The sequence below is a fragment of the Oncorhynchus mykiss genome, chromosome 16 (genome assembly GCF_013265735.2).
Source record: "Oncorhynchus mykiss isolate Arlee chromosome 16, USDA_OmykA_1.1, whole genome shotgun sequence".
Taxonomy (NCBI): Eukaryota; Metazoa; Chordata; class Actinopteri; order Salmoniformes; family Salmonidae; genus Oncorhynchus; species Oncorhynchus mykiss.
Window position 1 is genome coordinate 59,540,868 of NC_048580.1, and position 13,588 is coordinate 59,554,455.

The 13,588-nt window shown below is 43.3% G+C and overlaps 1 protein-coding gene across 7 annotated transcripts in view; it reads right to left on the reverse strand.

Annotated features, from left to right (window-relative positions):
* Positions 1 to 519: 519 nt before the first annotated feature.
* LOC110492431 (transmembrane and coiled-coil domains protein 1) overlaps positions 520 to 13,588 on the reverse strand; it is a 99,342-nt gene continuing 86,273 nt past the window's right edge. For all 7 annotated transcript variants that reach the window (XM_036947421.1, XM_036947423.1, XM_036947422.1 and 4 more), the window contains 4 exons: positions 12,794 to 13,051; positions 9,122 to 9,810; positions 5,388 to 5,523; positions 520 to 3,205 (listed from right to left, as the gene is read on the reverse strand). In XM_036947421.1, coding sequence (XP_036803316.1) covers positions 2,891 to 3,205; positions 5,388 to 5,523; positions 9,122 to 9,810; positions 12,794 to 13,051 — 1,398 coding nt within the window. In that variant the 3' untranslated portion in view covers positions 520 to 2,890. The remainder of the gene's footprint in view (positions 3,206 to 5,387; positions 5,524 to 9,121; positions 9,811 to 12,793; positions 13,052 to 13,588) is intronic.

A 13,588-nucleotide genomic window follows, 5' to 3' on the forward strand; every position in this document is an offset into this window, starting at 1 on the left:
ATGGACTGACATTGTTGTGCATGAACAGCTAGGGAATATGAATGGGAAAAATACACACACACAGTAAATATGGTGTTTCAAGGATCTATTTGATAACTTTGAGCATACAGATCAAATCAAATCAAATGTATTTATATAGCCCTTTGTACATCAGCTGATGTCTCAAAGTGCTGTACAGAAACCCAGCCTAAAACCCCAAACAACAAGCAATGCAGGTGTAGAAGCACAGTGGCTAGGAAAAACTCCCTAGAAAGGCCAAAACCTAGGAAGAAACCTAGAGAGGAACCAGGCTGAGGGGTGGCCAGTCCTCTTCTGGCTGTGCCGGGTGGAGATTATAACAGAACATGGCCAATATGTTCAAATGTTCATAAATGACCAGCATGGTCAAATAATAATAATCACAGTAGTTGTCGAGGGTGCAACAAGTCAGCACCTCAGGAGTAAATGTCAGTTGGCTTCATCTGTGTGGGTCATGTCAGGAAACTAAGGTGCTATAAACATGAGAGGATCGCCATCTAGTGGATGAATACACAAACTTCAACAGGGCTTATTTATTCACACTATAATCAATTCACATTAAACACTGTAAACTACCATCAGTGCTTCAGCCTACTTTGTTCCTCAATGAAACATGGCATCCAGACATAGTGTGGTCCAGGCAGTTTAAGAATCTGTTTTACAACATTACTTTGCTTTAAATAATTGCTCTTATTGGTCCATTTCCTCCTTAACCTGAAGCAGGAGCTGGCCAGCATGGAGGAGATAATCGCTTACCAATCCTACGAGAGAGCTAGACACACCCCAAACCCCTCCGATCCTCAACACACACACACACACACAAGTCAGGCGGCCAGGAGTTAGTCAGGAATGCACTTTTATTATCCCACATCAGAAGGCACTGGAGTGGTTTAGCACACAACCCTACCCTACCACGCTGCATCGGAGGTCATGGCAAAGTCACACCAAGGTCAGAGGTCAACTCAGGAGCCACTCACCTTGGGAACCTTCAAGATCACAACAATGATCAGTATCTTTAAACTGATTGGTGTGTAATAACAATATCCATTGACTTCAATTAATTTATATTTAGTGATTAGACTGACAAATTCAGTGCAGTTTCTGGTTTAAAACTGTTTCAAAGATCCTAAACATGCTGGTCCAAACACTATGGAACGCTGGTCTGCAGCTCACACTAAGTTATTATCTTCATCAAACAAGTGTCAGAATGGACTTCAGATGGACTCATTCATATCATCTAGGTCGACTGAAGCTCCATGAACAGATGAATGGTAGGATAAGACAGATAGAGAGCCATCGTATTCAGCAGTAATCAAGGACCAGGATTAGGAAACACACATCAGGTTATTAGCAGTGAGTGTCTCAGAGCAATTACCCAGACAACCTTGTAAAGGTATATTCTGTTAGCCTGGTCCCATATCAGTTTGTGCTTAGTTTAGCCAACTCTTCTGTCATGTCATGACTGTGAGAGTTAGAGGAGTTGGCTAATAAAGCACATACAGATCTGGAAATGTGAAATAGGACAGTTTTGGCACATAGGGCAGTATGCTGGAAAAACAGGGCAATGAGGAGAGAGATGGAGAGATAGGACAGTAAGGCTGCGTTTACACAGGCAGCCCAATTCTGATCTTTTACCCACTAACTGGTCTTTTGACCAATCACATTAGATCATTTCACATCAGATTTTTCTCAGAGCTGATCTGATTGGTAAAAAAAAACAGTTAAAAGATCAGATTTGGGCTGTCTGTCTAAACATAGCCATTGTGATGGAGTGAGTCACATTCTTCATACAGGCAGTGCATTGAACAACAGTAGCATGGAAGTGGAGACAGTTGTCTACGTCTGGCAGACAGTCTATGCCTTTTCAACATGGAATTCAGCTGACACAATGGGTGAGCACCAGTGAAAGCAATATCATGGCAACTCCACATTTCCTGCAAAGTGGCCTTATCTGTACCTATGGTTTCTGGTGGCTCTGTGGTGAGTGGCCCTAACTGTCAAACCCTCCCTCTTGTCTAAGCTGGCGCTACTCTCAAAGTCATTAGAATTCATTACATCACCTCTCCTAATTAAAATGACCTCTCCTAATTAATTTACTCTCCTTTAAAAAAAAAAAGACACCTTTAATAGGACGTAAATCATTGCTAGTAGAAACAGTACGGAAGCACGAGAAGTCTCAGCGTGACACTCAAAGTAATGTCCATCAGTCTTTTGTGTCCAGAAAACAAAGAGTACTCTGTAGAAAGGTTCCTTTTCATCTCAGAATCCATCGCGGTGGAAAAAGTGCGAGGCGGGGATTCATTCATCTTTTCATTTTCTACCAATAACAGACCGGTAGAGCACTTTCCTTATGAAAGGCAACCAAATCAGAGTACCATTTATCTGCAGAGGGCCTGAGCCTCTGAGGTGAACGTCCAATCAGTTTCTTGACAAGCTCCTCTTTGTGCAGAGTGGGAGGAGCTTAACGCTACATGGTACTGAATAAAATGTAAAAAATAATATATTATTAGAAAAAATAATAAACAACAATAATATACTTGATTAACCCCTAGAAGAAAAGAAAAACAGTATGACGATGCATCCCGTGAAAGAAATAAACACTATTTCTGAATGTAAACAAAGTCTCATCCTTCCTAAACAAAAGTCATGACTGAGTGGTATTCTCATCTTCCATCCTTCCCTCACTTTCTCCTCAGTCCAAATCCTGCCTCACAGAGCTCAACCGATAGACTAATTCTACAGCGTCCGTCAACACAACCACCACATCCCATTGGCAGTTAGGCTCTTCCTGCTTTCTGTGTGTGTGTGTGTGTGTGTGGAGACAGAGTATCCACCCTCGCGCATAGTCATAGAAACACACGTCTCCATTCGGTCATCTGGGCAGCTGCAGGGCACGGTGTGTGTAGCCCGACAGCGCATCCCAGTTCCTCCAGAGGAAGGCAAAGAGGAGGATGAGGAGGAGGGTGGAGAAGGACCGGGAGCGGGTTTTCATTAGAGGGACCACACAGTTGGCCACAGTGGAGACAAACACCAGGAGCACAGCCATGAGGGCCAGGAGGACATTGATGAGTTTCCCCAGCAGTGTCCGGGCCGTGGCGTTCTCCAGGCCCTCTAGCTGGACCACCTGCTGCTGCTGCTGCTGCAGCTCCATCTTAGAGATACGCGTCTGACACGCCTCCAGAGCTTCCTGCAGGACAGGAGGATAGAAAAGGGTTAGACATAGTAGTACACAGGCTACACACAGTAAAGACTACAGGAAAAGGAGGGCCGAGCACGCCCCCGTTCTCATCAACGGAGCAGGTTGAGAGCTTCAAGTTCCTTGGCGTCCACAGACAGTCGTGAAGAGGGCACGACAAAACCTATTACCCCTCAGGAGACTGAAAATATTTGGCATGGCTCCTCAAAAGGTTCTACAGCTGCACAATCAAGAGTATCCTTACTGGTTGCATCACTGCCTGGTATGGCAACTGCTCGGCCTCCAACCGCAAGGCACTACAGAGGGTAGTGCGTACGGCCCAGTACATCACCGGGGCCAAGCTTTCTGACATCCAGGACCTCTATACCAGGCGGTGTCAGAGGAAGGCCCTAAAAATTGTCAAAGACTCCAGCCACCCTAGTCATAGACTATTCTCTCTGCTACCGCACGGCAAGTGGTACCGGAGCGCCAAGTCTAGGTCCACGAGGCTTCTAAACAACTTCTACCCTCAAGCCATAAGAGTCCTGAACAGCTAATCAAATGGCTACCCAGACTATTGTACATATTACTTCAATTACCTCGATACCGGTGACCGCGCACATTGACTTTGTACCGGTACCCCCTGTATATAGCCCCGCTATTGTCATTTACTGCTGCTCTTTAATTATTTGTTAGTCTTATCTCTTACTTTTTTTGTTGTTGGTATTTTGGTATTTTCTTAACTGCATTGTTGGTTAAGGGCTTGTATACCTGTTGTATTCAACGCAAGTGACAAATAACATTTGATCTGATTTGATTTTGAGTGTCTGACAGACAAATAGCAAAGATAATTTCATATAGAACTCTAACACCACCTACAGCCAAGAGGGGGAAACGTAGGTTAGAGACAAGGCGATAAAAACACACACACACACACACACGTTACTTTTTTGGCACTAACTTGAAAGAACTCAACACAACATCTGTTACATTATGGGGCTTGTTCTAATGGATTCCAATGAAACAAAATATAATTATTAAGTAATTATAGTGCTATTATCTCTGACCCCATCATGTGTTTTAAATACCAGGTCAATATTAGGGCCGTCAGAGTTTTTATTTAATTTTTTGTACCCCTTTTTTCTCCCCAATTTCGTGGTATCCAATTGGTAGTAGTTACAGTCCTGTCTCATCGCTGCACCTCCCGTACGGACTCGGGAGAGGCGAAGGTTGAAAGCCATGCGTCCTCCGAAACATAACCCAACCAAGCCACACTGCTTCTTGACACAATTCCCATCCAACCCAGAAGACAGCCACACCAATGTGTCGTAGGAAATACCGTACACCTGGCGACCGTGTCATCATGCATGCGCCCGGTTCGCTACAGGAGTCACTAGAGCGTGTTGGGACAAGGACATCCCTGCCGGCCAAACCCTTCCTAACCCAGAAGACACTGGGCCAATTGTGCGCCGCCCCATGGGCCTCCCGGTTGCGGCCTGTTGCGACAGAGCCTGGACTCGAACCCAGAATCTCTGGTGGCACAGCTCTTAGACCACTGCGCCACCCGGGGAGGCCCGGGCTGTCATAGTTAATCAGTTAACTCAAATGTATTTATATTTTAGTACAGACATTTTCATTGCAATTAATCGCATCGTCTAAAAGCATTCAAAATACACAGAAAACATCTCAAATACATCATCTATACAGCCAAAAAAACAACAACGCAATGTAAAAACAAGCTGACACTAAGGTTAAAAAAGTGTGCTTTCTCAAGTTACCTAATTTTGCTAACCGTTACTTTAGACAAAATCAAGATGTCAATATTCTTGTAATGTTTTTTGTATGAAAAATCTTGAATTACAGCCTAATTTGAGCAAATTCAGAATTGGCTAATTATCGTGATTAATCACAGCAAATCCTGTGATTAACTCAATTACATGTTTTTATCGTTTGAAAGCCCTAGTAAAAGAGTGAACTGTAAATTAACCTGGAAGTTGTACACAAAGATTAAACAACACTGGCTTATGTCTGATTGGGTTTGTTCCTCATAACTGTGCAAGGCTTTCTGTTTGTCTTCAGATAAAGTTGTGATTATGAAATGAATCACAGTCATACAGTTGTCTGGCTATCTAGTTTGTGTACAGTGTGTGTGTGTGTGTGTGTGTGTGTGTATGCATGCATGACTGTGACTGACCTGTATGTCTCTGGCTCTCTCGTAGGACTGGTAAGCTATCTTCTCCTCCATGCTGGCCAGCTCCTGCTTCAGGTTGAGGATCTCATTCTGGTGGAGCTCTGTCAGATCATTCAGCTGCTCCTCCAGACGCTCACACCTACAGAGGAACACACACGTTAATCTAACAGCTCACACAGACATATACACAGACAGAGACACAGATGGATGGACGGATGGATAGACACACACACACACACACACACACACACACCCCATAGACAAACACAGGTTCCAGTTTTTCCTGGACAAGAGGTTAAAGAGCTTTCAGGTGGAATGACACCTGACTGGATGGATGATTATCTGTGAGCTGATCAGCACATGCTTACTCACCTGCTGATGAGAGTGACCAATGGCAGATAATCAGCAGTTTGACACTGACCAATCAGGAGGGAGAGGGAGGATGTGATTGTCTGTGAATGCATGCATGTGTGTTTGTGATTAAGTGAATCACACCACCAGTCTGATCTCATTATGTCTTACTTAACCCGTTTAAGAGTCACATTTTAATAAGATGTACAACTATGCCCTCTGGTACTGCACACACACACACACGCTCTGGTGGTTAATCAGACAATAAAAATATCAGATTATAGGTGAATCAGAGAGGGGAAGATGGGGAAGTGGAGGAGGGGGAAGCTACTGCAGAACGTCCTGTACCATCCTAATACTGCTGACTGCACCAAAAACTAAATGCCAAGCCTGCGGGCAAAGTTTCCTCTAGGAGTTATACAGGTAGGAGGCTCCATTTTCTAAACAATGGTTCAAACACAGTGGTTTAACCATAACTGTGTGGTCAATGCTCAGAACATGGTCATCAGCAGAAGACATGCTCAAAGCTCATTCTGCTGGACCTTATTTTTAGCCTGAAAGACAAAAAAACACACATACTTGTGCCCCTGATGGACATTTTAGAGTGAAAAATGTTTTTGTCTTCTTGTCATGAAAATCCTCTCCCCCTCCCTTGACTAACATGCCCTGAGATAGCAACACATGCCCTCAGATAGATCTGTGATAGGACAGGACAAGATCCTTGTGCTAGGGACTGGTTTGCAGTAAAGTGCTTCTTCCTTGTTCCTCCACAGCAGGGACTTTTCCCTGGCCACCTACACTCGGCCGGCTTTAAGGGAGTTTCAGGGTTTCCGCGTCAAGTCTCAAGTCAGCGTTTTGATAAACCCCCCCCCATCCCCCTTTGAGACAATGCTGTTTTGTAAAAAGTGCCAAATAAATAGACGCAAATGGGTTCTCTGTACCTGTCGTGTCTTTACTAAAAGGTACATACACCTCTTCACTTTAGTATTCTAGGGCTGATCTCTCTGCCCAAATGATGGATACTGTCACTGGTTTACAATTCAGTTTTAAGGGAAATAAAGCTTCGACCTGTCTTATGTTGATTAGAGTGGGTTTGGTTTCAGTGAAAACACACCTGCACATCAACATCACTTTGCAATAACCTTCCAAATGTTAACCCTACATCTCTGTGTGGGGTTTTTCCTACAGGGCTCTCTCTCACTCCCTCTAGCACTCTCCTTCTATTCTCTCTCTACATATATAGTGTGTTAAGTACAATGATGTATATAAAACCTGGATTGCTGATGCTATGTATTGGCCAATGAGAGGCTTTGAAGCCACCGGTCGGCCATTTTGGTATTACCCAGTAGGAGCAGCCCTTCATAGGAACGAATGGAATTCTACAGTATTTACATTGAATGTTTCAAGGACAAAATTATATTTAATTGTAGTGGGGACAGTAACATTAGTAATCGCTAAAAATTATACTTTAAGGGAAAAAAATTAAATTATGTTTAGCTCACATAATATAGTGCCTTGCGAAAGTATTCGGCCCCCTTGAACTTTGCGACCTTTTGCCACATTTCAGGCTTCAAACATAAAGATATAAAACTGTATTTTTTTGTGAAGAATCAACAACAAGTGGGACACAGTCATGAAGTGAAACGACATTTATTGGATATTTCAAACTTTTTTAACAAATCAAAAACTGAAAAATTATTCAGCCCCTTTACTTTCAGTGCAGCAAACTCTCTCCAGAAGTTCAGTGAGGATCTCTGAATGATCCAATGTTGACCTAAATGACTAATGATGATAAATACAATCCACCTGTGTGTAATCAAGTCTCCGTATAAATGCACCTGCACTGTGATAGTCTCAGAGGTCAGTTAAAAGCGCAGAGAGCATCATGAAGAACAAGGAACACACCAGGCAGGTCCGAGATACTGTTGTGAAGAAGTTTAAAGCCGGATTTGGATACAAAAATATTTCCCAAGCTTTAAACATCCCAAGGAGCACTGTGCAAGCGATAATATTGAAATGGAAGGAGTATCAGACCACTGCAAATCTACCAAGACCTGGCCGTCCCTCTAAACTTTCAGCTCATACAAGGAGAAGACTGATCAGAGATGCAGCCAAGAGGCCCATGATCACTCTGGATGAACTGCAGAGATCTACAGCTGAGGTGGGAGACTCTGTCCATAGGACAACAATCAGTTGCATATTGCACAAATCTGGCCTTTATGGAAGAGTGGCAAGAAGAAAGCAATTTCTTAAAGATATCCATAAAAAGTGTTGTTTAAAGTTTGCCACAAGCCACCTGGGAGACACACCAAACATGTGGAAGAAGGTGCTCTGGTCAGATGAAACCAAAATTGAACTTTTTGGCAACAATGCAAAACGTTATGTTTGGCGTAAAAGCAACACAGCTGAACACACCATCCCCACTGTCAAACATGGTGGTGGCAGCATCATGGTTTGGGCCTGCTTTTCTTAAGCAGGGACAGGGAAGATGGTTAAAATGGATGGGAAGATGGATGGAGCCAAATACAGGACCATTCTGGAAGAAAACCAGATGGAGTCTGCAAAAGACCTGAGACTGGGACGGAGATTTGTCTTCCAACAAGACAATGATCCAAAACATAAAGCAAAATCTACAATGGAATGGTTCAAAAATAAACATATCCAGGTGTTAGAATGGCCAAGTCAAAGTCCAGACCTGAATCCAATAGATAATCTGTGGAAAGAACTGAAAACTGCTGTTCACAAATGCTCTCCATCCAACCTCACTGAGCTCGAGCTGTTTTGCAAGGAGGAATGGGAAAAAATGTCAGTCTCTCGATGTGCAAAACTGATAGAGACATACCCCAAGCGACTTACAGCTGTAATCGCAGCAAAAGGTGGCGCTACAAAGTATTAACTTAAGGGGGCTGAATAATTTTGCACGCCCAATTTTTCAGTTTTTGATTTGTTAAAAAAGCTTGAAATATCCAATAAATGTTGTTCCACTTCATGATTGTGTCCCACTTGTTGTTGATTCTTCACAAAAAAATACAGTTTTATATCTTTATGTTTGAAGCCTGAAATGTGGCAAAAGGTCGCAAAGTTCAAGGGGGCCGAATTCTTTCGCAAGGCACTGTAATTTGTAAGTATGCATTAAGGTGTCTGTCATATAATAAATGTGGCAAAAGCAAAGGGAAATAAATGGATTTCTATAGCTTCCAAAATATTGTTTGCAATGGCGGGGAAGTGCCAAGATGGAGGCACAGTGGCATCAAAACAGCACCCCCTGTCAGAAATCTAATATATATATATATAAATTATTGGTTAAGTAAGTCAGTCCCTAAATTGTTCGTCCTGCAGGGCCTGCATTATGACAGCATGTCCTCTAGCTCCCTCTCCCTCCCTACCTGAATCGTTCCTCCTGCAGGGCCTGCATGATGACAGTGTAGTCTCTCTGATAGTGACTCTTCAGCCCCTCCAGATTCTCCTCTAGTCTCCCCTGGCCCTCCTGCACCTCCTGTAGCAGCATGTCCAGGCTAGAGCTCTGGCTCCTCTCCAGGGTGTTCCCCTTGGAGCTGGGGGGGCCTCCGGGAGCCCCTGTGGTGCTGTTGGCCCCTGCCGACCCCGACGTAGCGCTGGAGCAGTCATCCTCGCTGCCGTACTTGGGGCTGGACTGCAGATGGTGGTGCCCTGCACTGCCCAGAGAACTCCCCCCGGCCCCAGTCACCCCCTCCTCGCCCCCTGACGGATCATCCAAGGAGTCCTTCAGCCCGGGGATATTGTCGGCGCTGCCAAACTTGTTGCGGAACAGTGAGGCAATCTCCCGGGGCTTTGAGACGACCCCGGCGGCAGCGGAGTGCGTGGCCTGGGAGAAGCTGGAGAGGCCTCCCTTGACACTGTCCACCACGCCCTCGCTGAAGCCTGTGACCTTTGCCCCCACGTCCTTCAGGCCCTGCTGCATGTCCCTGAGGACGTCCTTGGGCTGGCGAGGGATGCCGTTGTGCTCCACCTCCCTCAGCTTGCGGTGGTAGTGCTCCAGCTTCCTCTGCAGCTGCTGGATGGTCTGGGCGGACTTCTGGTTCTTCTTCTCAAACACCTGCAGTTATATAGGACACTTATGTGTCTGTTATAGGACACTTATATAAATATATATATACACACACAGTTGAAGTCGGAAGTTTACATACACCTTAGCCAAATACATTTAAACTCAGTTTTTCACAATTCCTGACATTTAGTCCTAGTAAAAATTCCCTGTCCTAGGTCAGTTAGGATCACCACTTCATTTTAAGAATGTGAAATGTCAGAATAATAGTAGAGAGAATAATTTATTTCAGCTTTTATTTATTTCATCACAATCCCAGTGGGTCAGAAGTTTACATACACTCAATTAGTATTTGGTAGCATTGCCTTTAAATTGTTTAACTTGGGTCAAACGTTTCGAGTAGCCTCCCACAATAAGTTGGGCGAATTTTGGCCCATTCCTCCCAACAGAGCTGGAGTCAGGTGTGTAGGCCTCCTTTCTCACACACGCCTTTTCAGTTCTGGCCACAAATTTTCTATAGGATTGAGGTCAGGGCTTTGTGATGGCCACTCCAATACCTTGACTTTGTTGTCCTTAAACCATTTTGCCACAACTTTGGAAGTATGCTTGGGGTCATTGTCCATTTCGAAGACCCATTTGCGACCAAGCTTTAACTTCCTGACTGATGTCTTGAGATGTTGCTTCAATATATCCACAGCATTTTCTTGTTTTACTGTGGATAAAGATACTTTTGTACCCGTTTTCTCCAGCATCTTCACAAGGTCCTTTGCTGTTGTTCTGGAATGTATTTTAACTTTGCACACCAAAGTACATTCATCTCTAGGAGACAGAACGCATCTCCTTCCTGAGCTGTATGATGGCTGCGTGGTACCATGATGTTTATACTTGCGTACTATTGTTTGTACAGAGGAATGTGGTACCTTCAGGTGTTTGGAAATTGCTCCCAAGGATGAACAAGACTTGTAGAGGTCTACAATTTTTTTCTGAGGTCTTGGCTGATTCATTTAGATTTTTCCATGGTCAAGCAAAGAGGCACTGAGATTGAAGGCAGTCCTTGAAATACATCCACAGGTACACCTCAAATTGACTCAAATGATGTCAATTAGCCTATCCAGAAGTTTCTAAAGCCATGACATAATTTTCTGGAATTTTCCAAGCTGTTTAAAGCCACAGTCAACCTAGTGTATGTAAACTTCTGACCCACTAGAATTGTGATACAGTGAATTATAAGTGAAATAAACTGTCTGTAAACAATTGTTGGAAAAATGACTTGTGTCATGCACAAAGTAGATGTCCTAACCGACTTGCCAAAACTATCGTTTGTTAACAAGACATTTGTGGAGTGGTTGAAAAATTAGTTTTAATGACTCCAACCTAAGTGTATTTAAACTTCCGACTTCAACTGTATATATATACATACTATAAATATTATAGCACGTACGTGTTTATAGTACACATATACCTCGGCTTGTTACAGAAATTGTAACTAGATAAATCAGCCCTTCTTGCTCAGTGAAATACAACAAACGAGGAGACTGGCTGACACACACACAATGATGATCTGTGCCTGAGCCCAACATCTTGGTGATTTACAGTACCAGTCAAAAGTTTGGACACACCTACTCATTCAGGGCTTTTTCTATATTTTTACTACTTTCTACATTGTAGAATAATAGTGAAGACATCAAAACTATGAAATAACACATATAGAATCATGAGGTAACCAAAAAAGTGTTAAACAAATACAAATATATTTTATATTTGAGATTCTTCACAGTAGCCACCCTTTGCCTTGATGACAGCTTTGCACACTCTTGGCATTCTCTCAACCAGCTTCATGAGGTAGTCACCTAGAATGCATTTCAATTAAACAGGTGTGGCTTGTTAAAAGTTAATTTGTGTAATCTCTTTTCTTCTTAATGCGTTTGAGCCAATCAGTTGTGTTGTGACAAGGTAGGGTGGTATACAGAAGATAGAAGCTTTTTTCCCCCCCTTTAACGAGTCTGACGAGCCCGAAATGAAAAACATACTGCTTTCCCGGGAACAGGCCAAAATCCCTGTCATTTGTGTGAAGAGACAATGAAGAAAAAGAGGACATAGGTCAGGCTGCCTTCAGGGAATTCGTAGGCAATCAAATAACCCCCCCCTGCCTTCTGTTCTTCCAGCTAAAATGCAATCATTGGAAAATAAAATTGACGACCTACGAGGAAGATTAAACTACCAACAGGACATTAAAAACTGTAACATCTTATACTTCATGGAGTCATGGCTGAACAATGACATTATCAACATAAAGCTGGCTGGTTTTACACTATCAGCAGGAGAGAACAGCGGCGTCTGGTAAGACGAGGGGTGGTGGACTATGCGTATATGTAAACAGCAGCTGGTGAACAATATCTAAGGAAGTCTCGAGGTTTTGCTCGCCTGAGGTAGAGTATCTCAACAGGACAATGACCCAACACACCTCCAGGTTGTGTAAGGGCTATTTGACCAAGAAGGAGAGTGATGGAGTGCTGCATCAGATGACCTGGCCTCCACAATCACCCGACCTCAAACCAATTGAGATGGTTTGGGATGAGTTGGACTGCAGAGTGAAGGAAAAGCAGCCAACAAGTGCTCAGCATATGGAGGAACTCCTTCAAGACTGTTGGAAAAGCAGTCCAGGTGATTAACAGTGTGTAAAGCTCTCATCAAGGCAAACAGTGGCTACTTTGAAGAATCTCAAATATAAAATATATTTTTATTTGTTTTACACTATTCTGGTTACTACATGATTCCATATGTGTTATTTCATAGTTTTGAAGTCTTCACTATTATTCTACAATGCAGAAAATAGTTAAAAATAAAGAAAAACCCTGGAATGAGTAGGTGCCTCCAAGATTTTGACTGGTACTGTATATTGTCGTCATATATGCGATCATTTAGCAGAGCTGTTATCCAGTAAAAGTAGTACTGTCTTGTGTATTGTCATTCCATGATGTTTTGTGGTTTCATATTAAAACAAATAAAACTTTGATCATAAAACAATGCTCACCTGTTTGATGCGGGCACTCTGCTGCTTGTCAGCGTTGTTGGCCAGTTTGAGGTACTCGGCCACGTTGTCGTCTCTGGCCGTCTGTTCAATCTTGATCTGCTCTGTGAGCTTGAGGATCTTCTGCTGCAGCTGGGCGATAGCCTGCTTGGTACGCTGGGGGTCCGGGGTGCCATCTTCACCCCCGAGGAACGACCCATCAGCGCCACACAACACTGCCTGGGGGGTCTGAGCCAAGCCACTCACCTCCAACCGCTCAATCTGGAGAAAAGGAGGGGGAGGTTTAAAAGTGTAAGTTGCATATTGAGGAAACTCAGTCATTCATGAGGTTTTGCTGACATGCTGGTCTGAGAAAGAGAGACGACTTCTGCAATCCCCTCTGCTAAAGATGAGAATCTGTGTCAGCAAGGGAGGCCACTATCTGTCAGCTCATTCTGAAGTGTGTGACTCTTGATCGCAATATTTCTACAACATGGGCTACAAAGAAAACAAAAAAAGGAAGCAACTGAAAAATAACTCATTTCCTTCCATATGCCCAGAATCAATACTGACTGTGTAGCATGGCATATAAAATAGAGAGCAAACAGAAACTTTCTGCTTAGTCAAAAAGGTTGATCATGAGTGGTGGTGGATATTCATTGAACCTAATCACAAAAATGTGCCTACAGCTCATCACGTTTGACAGGATGTTGGATTTGTGATTACAGAGTCAAAGTTGTTCCACACAGATTAGGTCTACCTGTCTATGTCTGTAGAACACAGACAACCTTTGCTTTTAAACAATTCCACGGAAATTGT